This window comes from Sus scrofa, chromosome 6, assembly GCF_054392235.1.
Source record: "Sus scrofa isolate SSC_HxYL_T2T_F1_AM1 chromosome 6, Sscrofa_HxYL_maternal_Yorkshire_Landrace_v2.0, whole genome shotgun sequence".
Classification (NCBI taxonomy): domain Eukaryota; kingdom Metazoa; phylum Chordata; class Mammalia; order Artiodactyla; family Suidae; genus Sus; species Sus scrofa.
Genome location: NC_139388.1, coordinates 165,646,671 through 165,669,812, shown reverse-complemented (window position 1 = coordinate 165,669,812; position 23,142 = coordinate 165,646,671). Strand labels below are relative to the sequence as shown.

At 39.1% G+C, this 23,142-nt stretch overlaps 1 protein-coding gene and 1 pseudogene across 4 annotated transcripts in view; one reads left to right on the top strand and one right to left on the bottom strand.

The window, feature by feature from the left end:
• Window positions 1–23,142, bottom strand: part of FAF1 (Fas associated factor 1) — a 438,758-nt gene that overhangs the window by 372,994 nt on the left and 42,622 nt on the right. For all 4 annotated transcript variants that reach the window (XM_021097817.2, XM_084965116.1, XM_084965117.1 and 1 more), the window contains one exon: window positions 7,203–7,271. In XM_021097817.2, the coding sequence (XP_020953476.1) occupies window positions 7,203–7,271 (69 nt within the window). The remainder of the gene's footprint in view (window positions 1–7,202; window positions 7,272–23,142) is intronic.
• On the top strand, window positions 7,505–8,228 carry LOC100518790 (proline-rich protein 3 pseudogene; annotated as a pseudogene).

The following is a 23,142-nucleotide window of genomic DNA, read 5'->3' as shown; positions in this document are numbered from 1 at the left end:
AAAAAGGGAAAAAAAAAGTAATACCTACCTAGCCACCTTTTGGGACTGCTGTGAAGATTAAATGAAATAATGTAGGGTAAATCATTTGACATAATACCTAACATAAAGTAGACCCTCAATAAAAGGACAGATGATAGAGGTGGATGGCTATTAAATTACAAACTTGAAATTAAAAACTTCTGTAGAATTTTAAGGGGCTTATAGCCCTTTAAAAACAAAGGAGTTCTCTTGTGGCTCAGCAGTTTAACGACCTGGCATTGTCACTGTAAGGGCTCAGGTCACTGCTGTGGCACAGGTTCAATCCCTTCCTCATGCTGCGGGTACAGCAAAACAAACAAACAAACAAACAAACCACCAAGGGAAACAAAGGCTACAGCAAAGGAGGAGAAATTGATATAATGAGCTATTCCTTCAGAGTAACATCTCTTTTGTCATTGCAAAGATCTCTACAAATATCAGCCAGTGTCTAATGGCCACTGAGGGGCAGCACTCAATGCCTGGCTGCTTTCTGATGATGACAGCGATTCATTACGTCACTGGGTAGACTAGTTCATTCATAAAACTGCAGGTGTATAAAGTAGCAAAGCAGCGTATATTCCAGGAACTCAATAGCCACATCCTGAGTAGGGTAGTAGAAAAAACTGTTCTAAGGCATTTCAGGATAGTTATGAAACTACATTTCTTCAAAAGTGTAAAATGGAGGAACGGAAATGTCTCAAAGCACCTCAATGAATCTCAAAAGGAGACAGATGATGAGCATAATCTTCCTTGGGTTTGACCCTTCAGAGTTAGTGACCTTATGATAAGTGCCTATTAATACAAAATTATCTTTTTTTATTACTCAAATAAATTTATCACATCTGTAGTTGTATAATGATCCTAACAATCCAATTTCACAGGATTTCCATCCCACAGCCCAAGCACAACCCCCCACCCCCCAAACTGTCTCCTCCAGAGACCATAAGTTTTTCAATGTCTGTGAGCCAGCATTTGTTCTGCAAAGAAGTTCGATCTGTCCTTTTTTCAGATTCCACATGTCAGTGAAAGCATTTGATGTTGGTGTCTCATTGTATGGCTGACTTCACTTAGCGAAAGTTCATATTCTTTTTTTTTTTTTTTGTCTTTTTGTCTTTTTGTCTTTTTGTCTTTGCTAGGGCCTCTCCCCTGGCATATGGAGGTTCCCAGGCTAAGGGTCTAATCGGAGCTGCCTACATCACAGCCACAGCAACACAGGATCCGAGCTGCGTCTGCAACCTACATCACAGCTCACATCAACGCCAAATCCTTAACCCACTGAGCAAGGCCAGGGATCGAACCTGCAATCTCATGGTTCCTAGTCGGATTCGTTATCCACTGAGCCACAATGGGAACTCCAGGTGCCTATTAATATAAAATTATCTTTAAAGACTAGAAATTCAGTAATGATCCAAAAGTTAGGTAGGCTTATTTGTTTCATTTTTGCCTTAAGTCGGGACATGTAGTTAAAAATAAATACAAACACTCAGAATAGTCTTCCTTCAACAAAGTAGCTATGTCAGCCCCCAGCACAAATTAGAGCAGAAAGTAAGTACAAAGTTCAAAAATCATTTCCTAAGAGCATAGAGTACTTAAAATGTAGTATGGCTAAGTTAATGTTTACTTGTACTTTATTTTACTTAGCACTGAGTTATCAAGTATATGTCAAAAAGCCCCCCTTGCATGTTCTATAGCTTATTGGAAATTTTAACTTACTGAAGGAGCTTCATATATAAAGACTTTTCATGAAACAATTAGCACAGCATCTTGTCCATCCATTATTTGTGTCATAAAGTTGTTAAAAGGATTAAACAAAATAGTATGCATACAACTGTTTCAAATTTTTAATTTCTATTAAAATGTTTACTTATATTACTATTTATAATTGTCTGCTTTTTATAGAATCTCAACAAAAATTAGAACATAAACAGTCTTCGTAAATATTTCATGTACAAAGGATCTTGATAAACTAGTCCAAACACCCCCCTTTTTGGCCACACCCACAGCATGCAAAGGTTCCTAGGCCAAGGATCAAACCCATGCCACAGCAGTGACAACACCAGATCTTTGACCGCTAGGCCACCAGGGAACTCCCAAATCCCTTATCTTATACTAAGTTCACAGAGGAGTAACTTGGCCTAGGCCATACTCAATAAAGTAATGACAAGAGGTTTAAAAAGCTAAGTCTCCTAATTCAAGATGAAGGAAATGGATCCACCACTACGATTAGCTGTCTCACATTCTGATTACTCAAAATTAACACAAGTCGTATAGATTTCTATTCACAACTGACTCAAATTCTTCTGTACCGAAAAACAAAAAATGAGCAGGGGGTCAATTATGGAGCCCAGATTTATAATTTAAAGTGATCAAATAGACGCATCTATGTAAGAAGGCAATGCTTTGGTAAAAGATTCTACATCATTGCCAGTAATTCTTCCTTGGGTATTCACCTTTCTGGATTTATATAGAAAATACTTGTCTGCAATGAAAGAATCACCTATACTGGCATTAATCTTCTCTTAACTAAAAGTGCAGGACAGTGTGAAAAATTAAAGTCTGAGGTAGATGGAGTAATACTAGAGGATTCATGTCAAATAAAACAGTAGCCCAAGATGCTTATCAACGGTATTAAAGCTCACGTTTTTTTTTTTTCCTCAGAATTTTAGCATATATAACCCAAACTGCAATTGCCCCCAAATAAGTAGGGTCAATTGTAGGGCACTTAAAACATAGGGCTTGGAAATACCACTCTATGGATAGCTAAACAATAAAATTAATGTTCAGGATCAGGGAACGTGACTAATGACTGAAGTTCCTAGGACTGGGCTACAATTTCATATAGAATACTATTTTATTTGTGTGTCTAAATCTATAAAATGGCAAAAATATATTTGCAATCATTTTTTAAAGAAGTTATTCCCATTTCTGATTATTATATACAGGTATAAAAGACCATTTGTCTTCTCAATTTTTCAGTATACTTCTCAGAGATACAGTATTAACATTTTTTTCAGCTTCCACTGTATCTAGCATAAATCCAGAGAGTCTGTAAGCATTCAGTATCAACAGAATGAGTTTTTTGTTATTAGTCTTTTTAAAATTCATCACAATTCCAGACTGTGATGCCTAACTCACATTCCTCCACACTTCTCTAGCAAAATGTTCACAAAGACACTGGAAAAGGCTAACCAGCACACAGAGCAAATGTAAGATACAGACACACCCTAAGTTCCATAAGGATATGGAACTTACGTAAGTTGTTCCATAAGGCCCATAAAATATAACGCAATGATAATCATAATTTCGAACACAAAAATACAACACACAAGCAAAATATAAAAAACACCATATAAATACCATGATCCTAATGCAGTCTGAACTAGTAATGGCTTACTCAAAACATTTGCTTCCTTTTTTATTTTTTTTTTATATATAATGATTTTTATTATTTTTTTTTTCATTATAGCTGGTTTACAGTGTTCTGTCAATTTTCTACTGTACAGCATGGTAACCCAGCTATACATACATGTATAGATTCTTTTTTATATAAATAATGATTTTTATTTTTTTTATTGCTTTGTTTTTTAAAAACAACAATGTAAAGTGAGTGCTGTGGAAAAACAAGGGAAATAAGAAAAATTTTAAAGCAAGATAGTTACACAACACAGTAAATCCTTACTGTGGAAAAAAATGGATTATTTGCCAAGAAAAGCCAACTAGGGCATAAATTTCAAAAGAAAGCCAAAGCTGAAGACTGTGAAAGACAGCCTGATGCCTTTGCTTAGGACCAACACAAGATGAGATTGTATTTTTGCAGAAATACAGCATGAGTATTTTTAGCCCAAGTGCTATTTTAGTATTTTCCAAAATCAAACAACTCAGAAATAGTTGGAGAATACCTGTATCATTCAATTATTTAACACTATCTGGGAAAAATTCTCTTTCTACAATACTCTAGACAGATTACTAAATTGAGTAGATGTTTACTCTCCAAAATTAATGAACATGGATCAATAGGAAGCAGATAAGGAATGAACTTATATCCAAATGATAATTCTCACTTCAAAGACTTACAGTCCATTACTTTCAGTCCATAATGTCCCTTTACCCCAGCGCATATTACCTCTCATCAGTACCATGCAAGAGTGGCTTGGTGGGATTTTTTATTTCAACCAATAATTTGCATCAGCCTCTCCAAGACATACTAAAAATATACAAACTAAATGAAGCAATATTCTCACTATTGCAAAAGAAGTTTCAAGACAAGAAACCTGGTGATACCACTCCAAATAAGTCACTGACCCTTCCTCCACATAGAAATCAGGAATATGTCATCTATGCTATAATTTGTTAAGAAGATAGCGCAGTGGTAAAGCGTGGATTTGAAATAAGGCCATACAAATATTTGTAAATTTTGACAAGTGCCAGAACATGAAAAAATAAAGTAGCACTGGTTTAATGAAATAGGCAATCTTAAAAATTTATATAGGAGAGTTCCCATTGTGGCTCAGCAGGTTACAAACCCGACTAGCATCCATGAAGACATGGGTTCAATCCCTGGCCTTATTCAGTGGGTTAAGGATCCGGCATTGCCATGAGCTGCAGTGTAGGTCACAGATGCAGATTGGATCCATTACTGTGGCTGTGGCTATGGCACAGGCCGGCAGCTACAGCTCCGATTCAACTGCTAGCTTGGGAACTCCCATATGCCGCAGGTGTGGGCCTAAAACGGGGAAAAAAAAATTTATACAGTGGGTAGAAATTTGAATTAGTGTGCCCATTCTGGAGGGCAATATGACTCTAAGCATCCAAAAGCCCAAAAGTATGTATATAATTTGTCCCAGAAATTCAATTATGAATTGAATTTATCCATTATCTCCCAGGAAAACAACAGACTAAGTATATAAGGATGAACTACAAGAATGTCCTCTATAGCAATGTGTATAATTCAAAAATATCATGAAATTCTAAATGTTTAACAGCATAGGATTGGTAAAATTACTATGCTATAACCACACCATGAAATTCCATCCAAACATTAAAAAGAATGATGAACAAGTCACATTTACTTGGATAGAAACACATTCATGACAGGCTATTGAGTGAAAAATCCAAATCATAAAACAGTAAAAATAGAACAATTTAATTTGCATTTAAAAAATCATTTAAAAATCACTTTAATCATATAATTAAAAGAAAACACCCTGGAATAAGATACCCCAAAATGTTAAATAATAACTATCTCTAAGTGATGGAATTAAAGGTGATTATTAATTTGTTCTTTGTAAATTTCCACATCTTATTTTATTATGAGTTACTATTTTCAGAAGCTGTAAATAATGGCTTTTTATATTTTTAATAAAAAAATTAATAGTCATAAACCCACACAAAGCACACAGATATTTAAAAGTTGGCTACCTAAGACTTAGACATACCTACATTTCTACTCTCAGCTCTTTAATTACACATCGCAAGTTTAGACTTTTGAAAATTAATACTTCTTTGAAATTCTAGTTTGGACTATTTTAGGATTTCAAAGGCACTGAGAGACATCTGTGTCAACCCGAAACAACCAATACTGCTCCTATGTTGTTACATAATTCATTTTCAGTTTGCTCTGCAATTGTAAATAGAGTACAATTTTGTCAGTGAGCTGGGTCTCACCTTTACTCCCCCCCACAAAAAACTAAACCACTTCTATAATAAACTGCCTGAAGTTCATAAGGAAAGCCACACCAGAATGCCACTTCTTTAACAGCTTTAGAACAGAGTAGTCATCAGTGAGGATGGAATTAAAGGTGATTATTAATTTGTAAATTTCTATATCTTCTTATAGAAAGAAGTGAAGGAAAAACATCAAAAGAGTTATTCAGACATTCAGACAAAGTCTAACTTTTCTCTCCTTCCAATCATCTCCACCACAATACTACAGGGGAAGATGAACCTTAATGTACAGTAAAAGAAGAGAAGTTTAAAAATAATTTAGGAGTTCCCATCGTGGCGCAGTGGTTAACGAATCCGACTAGGAACCATGAGGTTGAGGGTTCGGTCCCTGCCCTTGCTCAGTGGGTTAACGATCCAGTGTTGCCCCGAGCTGTGGTGTAGGTTGCAGACACGTCTCGGATCCTAGTTGCTGTGGCTCTGGCGTAGGCCGGTGGCTACAGCTCCGATTGGACCCCTAGCCTGGGAACCTCCATATGCCGCAGGAGCGGCCCAAGAAAAAGCAAAAAGACAAAAAAAAATAAATAAATAAAAATAAAAATAGTTTAAATTACCTAAGAATTCATAATAATTTAGTAAGTTAATACTGGACTAAATATGAACTTCATATTAAAGATATGATACATAGATTTTATTCATTCAGATTAGAATTACAGATGGACTGTGGTATGCTGAACCCCCTCTAAGGTATGTTAAAGACATTCAAGAATTCATCAAGGAGTACCCGTCATGGTGCAAAGGAAACGAATCCCACTAGGAACCATGAGGTTGTGGGTTCAATCCCTAGCCTTGCTCACTGGGTTAAGGATCTGGCATTGCCATCAGCTGTGGTGTAGGTCACCGATGTGGCCTGGATCTGATGTTGCTGCGGCTGTAGCGTAGGCCAACAGCTGTGGCTCCAATTGCACCCCTAGCCTGGGAATCTCCATATGCCTCGGGTGTTGCCCTGAAAAAAAAAGGAAAAAAAAAAATTCATCAAATTTCATTAATTGTCAAATAAAAAAAAAAGTACTTGAAATAAGTCAGATAACGAAAGATAAATACTGTATGACCTCATGATCTCACTTATATGTGGAATCTAGAAAGGAAACCAAAAACTCATAAGAACAGCGTAGACTGGCAGTTGCCACAGGTTGGGGGAGAATGAATGAAGGTGGTCAAAAGGCACAAAGTTCCAGTTATAAGATGAAAAGTTCTGGTGATCCAATGTACATGGTAACTATAGTTAACAATACTGTACTGTATATTTGAATGTTGCTGAAAGAGTAAATCTTAAAAGCTCTCACAAAAAAAAAAAAAAACTATATGGGGTAATGAATGCATTAACTAACCTTACTGCAGAAATCAATTTGCAATACACATGTATAATATCAAATCATCACTTTGTACATCTTAAATTTACACAATGTTATATGTCAAATATATCTCAATAAAGCTGACAAAAAGAAAAAGAAACTTCTTACCACTAAGTCCCAGTTATTTTGTTCAAGCAGTGTAATAGCTTCATCAATGTTTTCAATGCCAGTACATGCCTGAAAACAAAGTAAATAAGAATTTTAGATATAATTTTGGGAGGTTAATTAGCCTTAAAAAAGTAAACAGCATAATGTGTAATTTAAGTTTGACTAGGTATATAAATAAAGCCAAGAAACAAAATGCCTAACATTGCTAAGCATTTTACACAGGTGGTTTGAAAATTGTTAATTACAACGTAAGTTTAAATTACACTGAAATAAAAGACAATAAAGTAATAAAATATGTTTAAATGCTGAGCTTTGGAGCCCAGGATGATCTCTACATCTCTAAGATCTCTGTATCTTCCCAGAACAACTTTTATGAAAAAGCTTCTGATGGACAATCATGTGTTTAAAAATGAACTTCAATCCATACTTTGTACTTTATACAAAAATTAGCCCAAATAACAGATGAAAATCCTTCTGTAGCCATTGTCATAACTGCAGTGCTGAAATGAGAGAAGCAGAATCAGCAGCAGCAACCCCCACTGCCAGAGCGGGAAGAGACTGGAGATGAGAAAGATGAATGTCTTATCAGACCACCAAGTCTTCTGGGCCCTCCCCCATGGCCAATGGAAAGCCTGGTAACTCCTCATCAGCTCTTCACAGAGGTCATCCAAGATCAAGGGGACCAATGACTCCACCACTGCTGAGTGTCTCACCTTCTTCCTGAGACAGAGAACCAATGTGGGGGGAGCTAGGTCACAGTTGGTGGAGGGTCAATGCTGAACTTGCTTTTCCTGGACCAGGCCATGGGGATTCTTCCAGGGGAGGCTTTCACAAAGAGCAAGAGAAATTCTCAAAGACTCAAAAGCTGGCCTCTTATCAAGAATACCTGCCCACTCAAGGATGGACCCCAAGTTACGTAAGACAAATTCAATTGCTCTGTCTGCCAACACTTTGCCAAAAAAGGCCGCTGTTGATGAGGACTTCCATGCTTTTTACCACCCAGACCTCAATGGACCACCTCTGTGAGAAAGTGACTTCCCAACCAGGCTAGGGGCCCTCTGTGACCTTGAGGCCATATATGTCCCTGTGGCCCTGTGATGGCTACTGTGAGGCTGTCCTACCCACCACCCTCAGTCAATGATGCCCATCCCTATGGCCACCTCCCCTATTTGGGGTCCAGAGTTGCATTGCATCATGGGTGTGCAGTGTGCATTCTTTTTTCTGATTCAGCCTCCACAGACTCCTTTTCGGAACCCCATCTTTACTCTGTTCAACTGCTTCCTGGATCCTCTTCCCCTCTCCAAATGACTGGTAAGCAGAAAAGCTCTTTGGTACTGTTTCTTGTCCATCAGTCCACCCAGTCCCCAGTGTTGCCCTTGATTCCTGAGAGCCCTGGAAGAGCTTACTATCATTCCCATCTTTTGGCTGGTTGATTTAAGTCCTTTATAAGTCCTACTTTCAAGGTTGTCAGCTGGTCTGTGAAACACATTTTCTGACCGGGGGTCAAGTCTGGGTGACTGATAACAGAGTTGCTCCCTGAAATGCCACTCTCCTTGTTTTCGGATTTTGTAGTTTCTGCATCAACTAGCATGATTTCCACTGCTATAGTCTGTGATTACTGTGCTTTGTGAAACTGTGCATCCCTTCACAGCCTTTTGCAGTGTCTGTGGCATTTTTGTGACTTCCCAACAGTAGAGTAAGTTTGTCTGCCAAAATGAGTGAGGCCATTGGTACCCTCTATACTTTCCCCACCTCCCAACATGGGAGAACTGTGAAACTTTCCAAAGACTACCTCCCTGGTCTCCCCATGCTTCTCCTGATGTCACTTTCTCTGGTTTTGACAAAGACCCAAGAGATGTCCTCTAAAGCCTCAGGTGGGCCTACCCTATCTCCTCTCCAGGCCATTGTTTAAATTCTGTGCATCTCCACCTGGCCTACCTTTGAGTAGAACCTAGGCAGTACTGTTGCCTCCGTACAACTTTCTTCTCTACATTCCTGGCACTGGTTCTTTTCTATAAAAATGGTAGTGAATTGGTTCATTTTTTAACTGGCCCTGAGGAAACAGGTTGGGAGTTGTGTGGACAAAAGGAAGGGATGACAGCCACTGGAGAACTGAGAACAATTTTTTTTCTTAACTTGCCTGGGAACCTCCATGTGCCGTAGGAGCGGCCCAGAAAAGGCAAAAAGACAAAAAAGAATAATAATAAACACAGTGGAGAATATATACATACAAAAATACTTAAATAAATGCTTAACTGTATAAATAAACAGATCTAAAATAAAACCCCAAACTATAAAGCCTCTGCATCTATGCTGTCAGATATCAAAGCTGCTAGACACATACGGTTAGTGAATCCTTGAAATGAGGCTCAACTGAGTTAAAATATGCTGCATTAACTAAACACCAGCAGGAGTTCCCGTTGTGGCACAACTAGCATCCATGTGGATGTGGGTTCAATCCCTGGCCTCGCTCAGTGAGTCAGGGATTTGGCATTGCCATGAGCTGTGGTAGAGACTGCCGATGCTGCTTGGATCCTGAGTTACCGTGGCTGTGCGTAGGCTGGCACCTGTAGCTCAGATTCGACCCATAGCCTGGGAACTTCCATATGCCATGGGTGCGGCCCTAAAAAGCAAAAAAATAGAAAGAAAGAAAGAAAAAGAAAAGAAAAAGACATAAACACTAGTGTAGACTTAGTACAAAAATAAAAATGCATAATATCTCATTAATAATTTTTCTACTGAACATATGCTAAAATGATCATTTAAAATATATAGGTTTAGAGTTCCCGTCATGGCTCAGCAGAAAATGAATCTGACTCATATCCATGAGGACACAGGTTCGATCCCTGGCCTCAATCCGTGGGTTAAGGATCCGGTGATGCTGAGAGCTGTGGTGTAAGCTACAGACAGGGCTCGGCCATCTGGTATGGCTGCAGCTGTGGCATAGGCTAGGGGTCACAGCTCCGATACAACCCCTAGCCTGGAAACCCCCATACACCGCGGGTGCAGCCCTAAAAAGACAAAAAAAAAAAAAAACTGGCTTAAATAAAACATTATTTAAACTAAGCTCACCTGCTTCTTTTACTTCTTCCACCTTTTAATATGGATACTAAAAAACTGTTAATTATGTATATGACTCATTCTGTTTTTGTTTTTTTTTTTTTTTTTTTTTTGGTCTTATTAGGGCTGCACCTGAGGCATATGGAAGTTCCCAAGCCAGGGGTCAAATCGGAGCTGTAGCTGCAGGCCTCCCCACAGCCACAGCAATGCCAGATCCTTAACTCACTGAGTGAGGCTAGGCACTGAAACCTCATCCTCATGGATACTAGTCAGGTTCGTTACCACTGAGCCGTGACAGAACTCCTCATTCTATTTCTAACACCATTCTAGATGAAAACATAGGACATCTTTGTGACATTTAGATACAGCAACAGCAAAAGCACAATTCAAAATTCGATAAAATGGACTTTATTAAGAGATACTGCTCTTTGAAAGACAATGTTAAGAGAATGAAAAGGCAAGCCACACACTGGGAGAAAATATCTGCAAAACATTTCACAGAGGACTACTAACCAGAATCCAAGAATTTCAAATTCTCAAAACTCAGTTTAGATAAATTATAAGTAGCAAAAGATTTTAGAAGAAACTTCAACAGGAGTTCCCTGGTATCTCAGTGGGTTAAGGATCCATTGTTGTCACTGCTGTGGCTCAGGTTCAATCCTGGGCCCAGGAACTTCCGAATGCCACAGGCATAGCCAAAAATTAAAAACAGAAAATGAAAGTTCATCAGAGAAGATACATATACAGGAACAAGTACATGAAAAAATTCTCAACATCATTAGTCACTAAGGAAATACAAAACAAACACAGACAGATACCTTTTCCACACATTAGAGTGACAAAAACCCAAAATACTAACATTATCAAGAGATGGTAAGGATGCAGAAGTGGAACTCTCACACACCGCTGGAGAGGAAGCAAAATGATATAGCGACTTTGCAAAACAGTGCCAACAGATTAGCAGTTTCTTAGAAAGTCATGACACAGTAATCCTACTCCTGGATACTTATCCAAAAGAAATAAAAATTTAGAGTTCCCGTCGTGGTGCAGTGGAAACGAATCCGACTGGGCACCACGAGGTTTCGGGTTTGATTCCTGGCCTCACTCAGTGGGTTAAGGATCCAGCGTTGCCATGAGCTGTGGTATAGGTCGCAGACATGGCTTGGATCCCATGTAGCTGTGGCTGTGGGACAGGCCAGCAGCTGTAGCTCTGATTCGACCCCTAGCCTGGGAACCTCCATATGTCATGAGTGCAGCCCTGGAAAAAAAAAAAAAAAGAAAGAAAGAGAAAAATTTATGTTCATATGAAAATTATGCATGAATGTTTATAACAGCTTTCATTCATAATCACTGAAAACAGAAGACACCCTAAATATCCTTCAACTGTACACTCATATATTAGAAAACTGCTCCGTAACAAAAATGAACAAATTGCTGACCAAAAAAAAAGTGGATAAATTCCAAATAAATTATGTTAAGCAAAAGCCAGACACAAAATGCTATATACCATATTATTTCATTTATAAGACATTCTGAACAGGCAAAGTTATAAGAACAGGAAACATATTAATGATGACTGGGGTTATCGGGTGGGCACAAGGGTTGACTACAAACACCAAGAGTGAAAATTTTGGACAGTCAAGGAACAGTGTGAATCCTGGATAACAAAAAAAGAAAACAAAGGCAAACAAGGAAGACAACATTTAAAAATGCAATCTTCATTTTAAGCTAAATGGAAAGTGAGGGATAATCCAAGGCCTCCTAATATTAATAAAAGCTACTAAGAACATGTCCCTGTCACACAGTGGGTTAAGGATCCAGCACTGTGACTGCAGCAGCTCAGGTTGCTGGGGTGGCGTGGGTTTGATCCCTGGCCCAGGAACTTCCACAAGCAACGAATATCATCCAAAAAAAAGCTACTAACTACAGTTAAGATCAGGCAGAAGTTACACAGGAGGAAACAGAAAGAAAAGCTGCAGGGAGGGCAGAGCAAGTCCAGCAGCAGAAAATATCAGAAAGCACAAGCAAAACACACCTCTTCAATGACATCACCATTTTTCCTTTTAAAAAAAAAGAAACGTAGAGGTAGTTCCAGAGCCCATCCTTCCAGAGAAATACCAAAAAAAAGTGAGTAAAAACGATCAAAATCAAATTTGCCAAAACTCTGGAAAATGGTCAAAGTTTTACATCAACTAAACAAATGATGAAACCAGAAAAGGGGGACTTAAAAAAGAAAAGAGAAAAGAAAAGACTGAAAAGCAGTGAGAAAGCTTTACAGCATTTTTATTTCTCCTGCCCAGCTCTTGGCTCAAAGCAGTGTAGAATGCACCAGCCCACATTCCAATGGTTGTACCATGGACCCGGGTTCTTGAGGTAGCAGAGTAGACTTTGCTCTCAAAGAATTTGTGTGGTCTGTGGTGACCTGTATGGGGCTACCTGAAGGACTGACCAAAGGCACTCTCCTTTGTTTCATCAATTTGGATCTCTTTTAAGACAGAAAAGTAACTATCAGAGGGTATCTTTTCGAAAACACTTAAAGGCAAAGGAAAATTTACTGCCACCTGGGACAAAATATTAACAGTTGAGTCAAACAACAGACATGTCAAATTCATGGAGAAGGGAGTTCCTACTGTGGTAAAGCAGTTTAAGGATCTGGCATTGTCTCTGTGCAGTGCAGGTTCAATCCTGAGCCCAGAACAGTGGGTTAATAAGCACAGTGACCTGGCTGTGGCATAGATCACAGCTGCAGCTCAAATTTGATCCCTGGCCAGATTTGATCCATAAGCCATGGGTGCAGGGAAAAACAAAAAACAAAAAACCTGGAGGAAAACCTGCAAAGTGAGTTTCTTTGAGAAATTAAAGCATTAAAAAACACTGGGGGAGTTCCCGTCGTGGCGCAGTGGTTAACGAATCCGACTAGGAACCATGAGGTCTCGGGTTCGATCCCTGGCCTTGCTCAGTGGGTTAACGATCCGGCGTTGCCGTGAGCTGTGGTGTAGTTTGCAGACGCGGCTCGGATCCCGCGTTGCTGTGGCTCTGGCATAGGCCGGTGGCTACAGCTCCGATTCAACCCCTAGCCTGGGAACCTCCATATGCCGCGGGAGCGGCCCAAGAAATAGCAACAACAACAACAACAACAACAAAAAAAAAAAACACTGGGGAAATTTAGAAGAGCATGCACGTGTCCAACGCAGGACACTTCCTCAGAGAAAACTATTCTTATCTCTAGACTCAGCACAATCAGAAAGTGAAGACTATTACAGGGTTTTAAACAGCCTAGCTGATGATTAGAGTGCCCCAACATAAAACCAGTCGAAAGGGCTAAGATATGATTTTCTTTTTCTCTCTTTCTAAATAAGAAAATATCTTTAAATTCTAGGTGTTTCAGGAAACCTCTCTCACAATACCAGCAGAACACATTTAAAGAAAAAGAGACGTCAGATACTGTTATATACTGAATGTTTATGTACCCTCCCCATTTCATATGATGAAGGCTTGAGCTCCAACATGATGATACATGGAGATGGGTCTTTGTAATAAGGTACTTCGGTTTAGATGAGGTCATAAAGGGGAAGTCCTCATGATGGAACTAGAGCCCCTTATAAGAGGCACAGAGAGCTTGTTCTTGCTCTTTCATCTCTTTCTCAGGGCTCTGTAAGAACAAAGTGAAAACAGACAGCCATTTGCAAGTTAGGAAGAGAGTTCTCATCTATACCCTGATCTCAGACTTCCAGACTTCTGAACTGTGAAAAAACAGATTTCTGTTCTTTGATATTTTGTTATGGTAGCCCAGACAAGATGGAAACCACTCATTGACCAAAACAATTACAAAAATAGTTTAGAAAAGTCACTAAACAGACAACTACGACCCACAGAAAGCAACAAAAACAAACCATGAGGAATGGGGAAGAATCTGATTTCCAAAGTTATCACATTATATTTAAAATACCCACTTTTTTGGAGTTCCCGTTGTGGCTCAGTGGTTAACGAATCCGACTAAGAACCATGAGGTTGCGGGTTAGAACCCTGGCCTTGCTCAGTGGGTTAAGGATCTGGCATTGCCGTGAGATGTGGTGTACGTCGCAGATGCAGGTCAGATCCCTCGTTGCTGTGGCTCTGGCGTAGGCCGGTGGCTACAGCTCCAATTAGACCCCTAGCCTGGGAACCTCCATATGCCGCAGGTGCAGCCCTAGAAAAGACACACACACAAAAAAATTAAATAAAATAAAATACCCACTTTTCAAAAAAAAATTGTAAAGAATGTGAGAAACAAAAAAGTATGTTCCATTCCAAAAAGAAATTAACAGAAACTGTCTGTGAAAAAGAACAGACATAAGACTTACTAGACAAAGACTTTCAATCACTATCTTAAACATGCTCAGAGCTCAAAGAAACCATGGAAAAAGAATGAAAACCAGAAGGATGATGTGACAATAAATACAGAATAGCAAAAAAGAGATAAAGGTTATTTTCGAGAAAAAAAGAAAAATTCCAGAACTGAATAATACACTAACTGAAATGAAAAATTACCTATAGGATTTCAAGTGCAACATTACACAGGCAGAAGAAATATCAGAGAACTTGAAGATAGGTCAACTAGAATATCCAGTCTCAGAAGATCAAAGAAAAATGAACAGAGCCTAAGAGGTATGTGGGACCCCACCAAGTATACCAACATAGGCATAAGAGGGAGCCTTAGAAGGAAAAGGGGGCAGAAAAAATACTGGAAGAAAAAATAGTTGAAAACTTCACAAATTTGATAAAGAAACTACATATTCAAGAAGTTCAAAAGGTTTCAAGAAGGATAAATGCAAAGACATCCATATGAAAATATACGTTATCAAGCTATCAAAAGCCAAAAAGAATCTTGAAAATAACAAGAGAAAAACCCTCAGTAAGATTAAAAGCTAATTTCTCATCAGAAACTATAAAGGTCAAAAGGCAGTGAGATGACATATTTAAAGTGAAAAAACAAACTAAAAAAATTGAAAAACAAAAAAACTCCTTCAAAATTGAACAACTAAAAAAAAAAGGAGTTCCCTTCTGGCTCAGCAGTTAACAAACCCAACTAGGATCCATGGGGATGCAGGTTCAATCCCTGGCTTGCTCAGTGGGTTAAGGATCCAGTGTTGCTGTGCTCTCTGATGTAGGTCACAGACAAAGCTTGGATCCTGTGTCGCTGTGGCTATGGTATAGGACAGCAGCTGTAGCTCCAATTTGACCCCTAGCCTGGGAACTTCCATATGCCCCAAGTACAGCCCTAAAAAGCAAAGGAAAAAAAAAAAACTGAAGGAGAAATAAAACATTTCTAGATAAACAAAAGCTGAAGGAGGCTGTCACTATTAGACCTACACTACAAGAAATTCAAAAGGGAGTCCATTATGGGAATTAAAAGGACACGAGGCAGTCACACGAAGTCATACAAAGAAATAAAGAACACTGGTAAAGCTAAGTACATAGGTAAATACAAAAGCCAGTATGACTGTGCTTTTTGGTTTATAACTTCTCTTTTTTTCTGTATGATTTAACAGACAACTGCATAAAACAAAAATTATAAATTAATGCTAATAGGCACATAATGTACAGTCCCAAGATGTGATTACAACATAAAAGAAGAGAGATAGCAGCATAGTTGTATACTGTTGAAGCTAAGCTAACTCAAAATAGACTGTTACAGGAGTTCCTGTTGTGGTTCAGGGGTAACAAACCCACCTAGTACCCATGAGGATGCAGGTTCGATCCCTGGCCTCGCTCAGAGGGTTAAGGATCTAGCATTGCCCTGAGCTGTGGTGTAGGTTGCAGATGCAGCTCAGATCCCTCATTGCTATGGCCAGCAGCTGCAGCTCCAATTTGACCCCTATATGGAGAACTGCCATATGCCTATGCCGCAGGTACAGCCCTAAAAAGACAATATATATATATACTGTTACAAACTGAAAGAGTTATTTGTAATCCTTAGACAACCACTTTAAAAAACCAGAGTTCCCATGGTAGCGCAGTGGAAACAATCCAACTAGGAACAATGAGGTTGTGGGTTCGATCCCTGGCCTTACTCAGTGGGTTCAGGATCCATCGTTGCTGTGATCTGTGGTGTAGGTTGCAGACACAGCTTGGATCTGGCATTGCTGTGGCTCTGGCGTAGGCCAGCAGCAACAGCTCCGATTAGACCCCTAGCCTGGGAACCTCCATATGCTGTGGGTGTGGCCCTAAAAAGACAAAAGATCCCCCCCCCCAAAAAAAAACCCGTAAAATATACAAAAAGAAATTTAAAAAAGGAATCAAAACAATACAATACAGCAGCTCCCATCGTGGCGCAGTGGTTAACGAATCCGACTAGGAACCATGAGGTTGCGGGTTCGGTCCCTGCCCTTGCTCAGTAGGTTAACGATCCAGCGTTGCCGTGAGCTGTGGTGTGGGTCGCAGATGCGGCTCGGATCCAGTGTTGCTGTGGCTCTGGCATAGGCCGGCAGCTACAGCTCCAATTCGACCCCTAGCCTGGGAACCTCCATATGCCGTGGGAGCGGCCCAAGAAATAGCAAAAGGACAAAAAAAAAAAAAAAAATACAATACATTCAAACACAAATGGCAATAATGAAGGAATTGATGGGGTGGGGGGGATATGACACATGAAAAACAAATAGCAAAATGGCAGAACTAAATGTTTCCTTATTAGTCATTATTTGGAACATAAATGGATTAAACTCAGCAATGAAAAGGCAGAGATTAGCAGATGGCATAAAAAGATGCAACTCAACTAAATGCTATCTACAAGAGACTCATGTCAGATCTAAAGACACAAACAATGGAAAGTAAAAGAAGAGAAAAATATGCACACAATTACTACCCAAATGAGAGGTTGGGTGGCTGTACCAATATCAGATAAAACAGACATTGAGCTTAAAAAAATTATAGGAGAATTAAATGGGTACTTTATGTTGATAAAAGGGCCAATCCATCAAAAAGATATAAAAAAGATAAATGTACACACCTAATAACAGAGCCTCTAAAATTTATGAAGAAAAAATTGACAGACTTGAAAGGAGAAACAGTTCTACAAAACATTTGGAGATGTCAACAACTTACCTTTAATAATGTACAGAACTAGATAGAAGATCAATAATGAAATAAAAAACTTGAAAAATATTATAAACCAACTAAAAATAACAGACATTTGCACAACACTCCACCCCCAAACAAGAGAAATACAAATTTTTCCTAGGTGCACGCAGAACATTCTCTAGAATAGTACATTACATAATGCCACAAAACAAGTTTCAGTGAATTTTACAAGACTGAAATCAGGAGTTCCCATCGTGGCGCAACAGAAACTGATAGGAACCCTGAGGTTGCAGGTTAGATCCCTGGCCTTCTCAGTGTGTTAAGGACCTGGCACTGCCATGAGCTGTGGTGTAGGTCGCAGACGCGACTTGGATCTGGTATTGCTGTGGCTGGGGTGGAGGCCAGCAGCTGTAGCTCCTAGCCTGAGAACCTTCATATGCTACACCCATGGCCCTAAAAAGCAAAAATAAAATAAAATACTGAAATCATATAAAATATCTTTTTATTGCCAAAAAGGAATTTACCACTATAAACATCTTCATTCAAAGAGACAAACATCTCAAGTCAATAATGTAATTTTATACCTTAAGGGAAAAAAAAAGAAGTAAACCTAAAGCCAGCAATAGGAAAAAAAATAATCAAATTAGAGACTAATACAATAGAAAACAGAAAAACAATACATAAAATCAACAAAACCAAAAGCTGGTTCTTCGAAAAGATAACAGATTGACAAAGCTTTAGCTAGACTGACCACGAAAAAAAGAGAGAAGACTCAAATTACTAAAGTTAGAAGTGAAAGCAGGGATGTTACTACTGGCCTTATAGAAATAAAAATATTAAAATAAAACTAGAACAATTATATGACAACAAATTAGATATCCTAGATGAAATGGAAAAATTCCTAGAAACAAACTACCAAAATTGACTCAAGACGAAAAAGAAAATGTAATTGCTTTACAGCAAGCATAAAGATTGCATCAGCAATCAAAAGCCTTCAGCAAAGAAAAGCCAAGGACCAGATGAATTCTACCCATCATCGAGAAGAAATAACATAATTCTTCTGTAACATTTCCAGGGGAATACTAGCAATCTGGAACCAGCTACATATTAAAAGCATATACAGCCTGACCAAGTGGGATTTATCACAGGATTGCAAAAGTGGTTCAACAAAGACGAATCACGATACCACATTCATAGACTAGTAGAAAAACAATAATTCAAAAAGATATGTGCACCCCAATGTTCACTGCAGTGCTATATGCATCAACCAAGACATGGCAGCAACCTAAGTGTCCATCAACAGACAAACAGATAAAGACGATGTGGTATATACATACAATGAAGTATTACTCAGCCATTAAAAAATAATGAAATAATGGCCTTTGCAGCAACATGGATGGACCTAGAGATTATCACATTAAGTGAAGTCAGACAGAAAACAAATACCATGTGATATCACTTACATGTGGAATCTTTAAAAAAATGATGCAAATGAACTTATTTACAGAACAGAAACAAACTCACAGACTGCAAATAAACTTAAAGTTGTCAAAGGGGGTAGGGAAAAGATAAATTAGCGGTTCAGGATTAACATACCTACAGTACTATACATAAAACAGATAACCAACAAGAACTTACCATGTAGCACAAGAAACTACAGTCAGTATCTTTTTTTTTTCCCCCAGGGCCACACCTGCAGCATATGGAAGTTCCCAGGCTGAAGGGCCAATCAGAGCTGCAGCTACCGACCTATGCCACGGCCACAGCCACGCAGGATCTGAGCCACATCTGCAACCTACACCACAGTTCTTGGCAACACCGGATATTTAACCCACTGAGCGAGGCCAGAGATTGAACCCTTATCCTCATGGATGCTGGTCGGGTTAGTTACCACTGAGCCACAACAGGAATTCCTATTCAGTATCTTGTACTAACCTATAATGGAAAAGAATGTGAAAAAGAATTGCATAACTTCATTGTACATCTAGAACAGAGCACTGTAACAATTTTTAGAAATGGTTTAAAAAATCATAAAATTCAAAAAAGAAGATATATGTATAAAGTATGCATATTTCCATTTAAAATTTAAATTTATTTTAATTTTTAATTTTTAATCTTCTTTTTTGGCCACCCCCTGTCACATGGAGTTCCTGGGCCAGGGATCCAATCCAAGCAGAGTTGTAACCTACACCACAGCTGCAGCAATGCTGGAAACTTAACCCACCGCACTGGGCCAGGGATCAAACCCAAGTCCCTGCAGCTGCAAAGACACTGTTGATCCCATTGAGCCACAGCAGGAATGCTTATACTTTTTAATTTTTAAATTCTAATTTTCAAAGTGTGCTTGCTTTATTGCCTTGTAATTGCTTTCCTTTCTCGCCACTAAGTGACTGTGTAAGAGGAAATCTTCAAATTTTATATAGCACTAAGCTTTCAAAAAATCAAAGTCAACTATTAAAAAAAGAAAAAAGGCAAGTGGTATGGAAAGGCTTTAAACATTACTGAGATATATTTCTATTTAATCTCAAAGGTTAGTTTTTCTTCTAAAGCAAGAATGCCAAATAGAGGTCAAAAGTTTCCTTAGCAACCAGCTAAAGAGACAGCTTCCTAACACAACACATTGAAATAGGCTACTCTGTTTAAGATACTGAAACAAGCTCTCTCCCTATACTATTTTTATCTCATTTTAATGTATTTTATATTAAAATTATGGTTTTAATTATCTTTTAAGATTGCTTTGAGGAGCTGACCAAGGAGGTAAAACCTTACATCAAGAAGATCAATTACAAATCTGAAGCTTTGGCCTTCACAACCATCTTGGGCTAGCACAGTGACAACATGCTGGTTACCAACAGCAAAATGCACTGGTTCAGAAGATCACCAGGAGGGAAAAGAACGTGGCAGGCATGGCACAGCTAGACACACTGGCCTCCATCACTCCCCCTGCCTGCTCCATCAACAAGCCCTTGCAGGTCATCTGTAAGATCAGGGGCATCTGCATCATGTCTGGATGATGGGTGGAATCAGACTTCCCAAGCCTACCATGGTACTGACTTTTGTCCCCTGCAACAGCACCATGAAGGTCAAGTCTATACAGACACACCACAAGGTCTGCCTAATTGCATCTTGGGTATCAATGTGAAGAATATGTTGAAGGACAAGCAGCAAGAATGACCTGCCCTCAGGGATGCATAGCTTTGTCCCTCAGGTAGTCATTCTCAACCATTCCAGTCACATCATAACCAACTACTCACCACGGAGTAGTGGACTGCCACATGGCCCACATCACCTGCAGGCTGGCTGAGTTGTGGGGGGCAACTACTTACAGCTCAAACAAGAAGCTTGGAGAAAACTCAAAGCTCTTAAGGGACTTGGCTAAAATCTTATGATCTCGAGAAAGCCCATGTGTCTGGGGAGCTCAGAGCACCTTCCCTTTAACCACTTTGTCGTGTGTGACATGAGATGCGGCCACTGAAGTCATCAGGGCCTTAGAGAAAAAAGCCTCTAGTGTTAACAAAGTCACCAACTCAGCCACGAAAACAGACAAAAGCAAATGGTGACAGCCATTTCAAGACCTTCCAGACTTTGAGCAGCCTGCAGGTACTTTTTACAAAGCAGTGAGTGCCCACCACATGCAAGCTTTCAGATGTACATTCTATCATGGAGCTAAAAAATGCTGACTTGGGAGTTCCCATGGTGGCTCAGTGGTAATGAATCTGACTAGTATCCATGAGGTTCGATCCCTGGCGTTGCTTGGTGGGTTAAGGATCCGTCATTGCCATGAGCTGTGGTGTAGGTTGCACACGCACCTCGGATCCCACATTGCTGTGGCTGTGATGCAGGCCGGCAGCTGCAGCTCTGATTCGAATCGACCCCTAGCCTGGGAACTTCTGTATGCCGCACCTGCTGCTCTAAAAAAAGGAATGCTGACAACTGTAGGTGTGACAAACAGAAAAAAAGTGACCTAGAACCTATAAATATTACCTTATATGGCAGAAGATGTGATTAAATTAAAGATCTTGAAATGAGGGGTTTATCCTGGATCATCTGAATGGGCCCTAATTGTGACTCTTATAAGAGAGATGAAGAGGAAGTTTTGAGATAAACACACACACACAGATGAAAAAGTTAATGTGAATATCAAAGCAAGGATTAGAGCTCTGTGTCCATAAACCAAGAAATGCCAACAGCTATGAGAAGCAGAAGTAAGGTAGGAAATGTTCTCCTAATGCCTCTAGAGGGAGTGTGGCCCTGTTAACATGATAATTTTGGACTCTGATATCTACAACCATGAGAGAAAAGATTTATATTGTTGTAAGCCACTAAGTTTCTGGTAATTTGTTACAGCAGCATTAGGAAACTAATACAGTAGGTACGTAGCTGGACAAACAAATACTAAGCAAGACTGAGCTATCTATATGAGATAACACAAAATTAAAATTCCTAGCCCAAAAACTTTAGTTAACAAGGAAATGCAAATAAAATGTAGTAGAGGATCTTCAGAGAAATTCAAAATGTGAAAACTAGACCCTTAACTCTCTGATACATCAATGTTGCAAATACTAAAAGGTTAAAAAAAATCAAACCAATATTTAATAAGCACTATTTGGCAAGAACCCAAGTACCAGGATTATGTACATTTATTAGAAGTAACTAAAAACCAAAGTGTAACAAGATGTCAAAGTGAAGACAATATACGGCTTTCCCTAAAAACAAACAGAATTTCCTTCAAACACACACTCACACACATGTATTTCTGTATGTTCATTACATATCTCCCACTCAACCAAATGGGAAGAACACCCATCCCAAAATAGCATTAAACATAGCTTTAAACAAGAATGATAAATATAGGAGTTTATGCTGTGGTGCAGTGGATTAAGAATCCAACTGCAGTGGCTTGGGTCACTGCAGAGGGGCGGATTTGATCCCCAGCCTAGCACAGTCGGTTAAAAGATCTGGCGTTGCCACAGCTGAGGTGTAGGTCACAGTTATGGCTCAGATTCAGTCCTTGGCCCGGGAACTTTCGTATGCCACAGGTGCAGCCACTGGGGGAAAAAAAAAATGATAAAAACAGGACACTTTTAGAGACAGTTCCATGATGTCATATATATGAAAATCACCCAGATTCGCAATTAATTTAATCACAAAGACCAAAAAATAAAGTAAAATAAGCCTTCTCTGGAGCAAAAGATCAAACCTTGAACAAACTGAAGACAAAATTTATCATGGCCTCCAAGTGAGCTCTCACAAATTACTGACTTCTTAACCGCTAATAGTTTCAAGCTATCCCTATAATCACTTATTTCCAGAAAACAAAGCCCTTTCTCCCCTAACCCATGCGAAGGTTTCATCAGCATCCAATTTGCTTCCTGCTTAAAATGCCTTGAGGTCTACTTATTATTTTTGTTTTTTTACCAAACTGACTAATATGAAATGGTCTTCCTTTTTTATATGGCCTCCACTGAGCAAACAGCTGTATTAAAAACAAAACAGAGAGTTCCCATCGTGGCGCAGTGGTTAACGAATCCAACTAGGAACCATGAGGTTGCAGGTTCAATCTCTGGCCTTGCTCAGTGGGTTAAGGATCCGGCATTGCCGTGAGCTGTGGTGTAGGTTGCAGACTCGGCTCAGATCCCGCATTGCTGTGGATCTGGCTAGGCTGGTGGCTACAGCTCCGATTCAACCCCTAGCCTGGGAACCTCCATACGCCACGGGAAGCAGCCCTAGAAAAGGCAAAAAAAAAAAAAAAAAAAAAATACATATATATATATATATATATATATATAATAATAATAAATAAATAAATAAAAACAGGGCT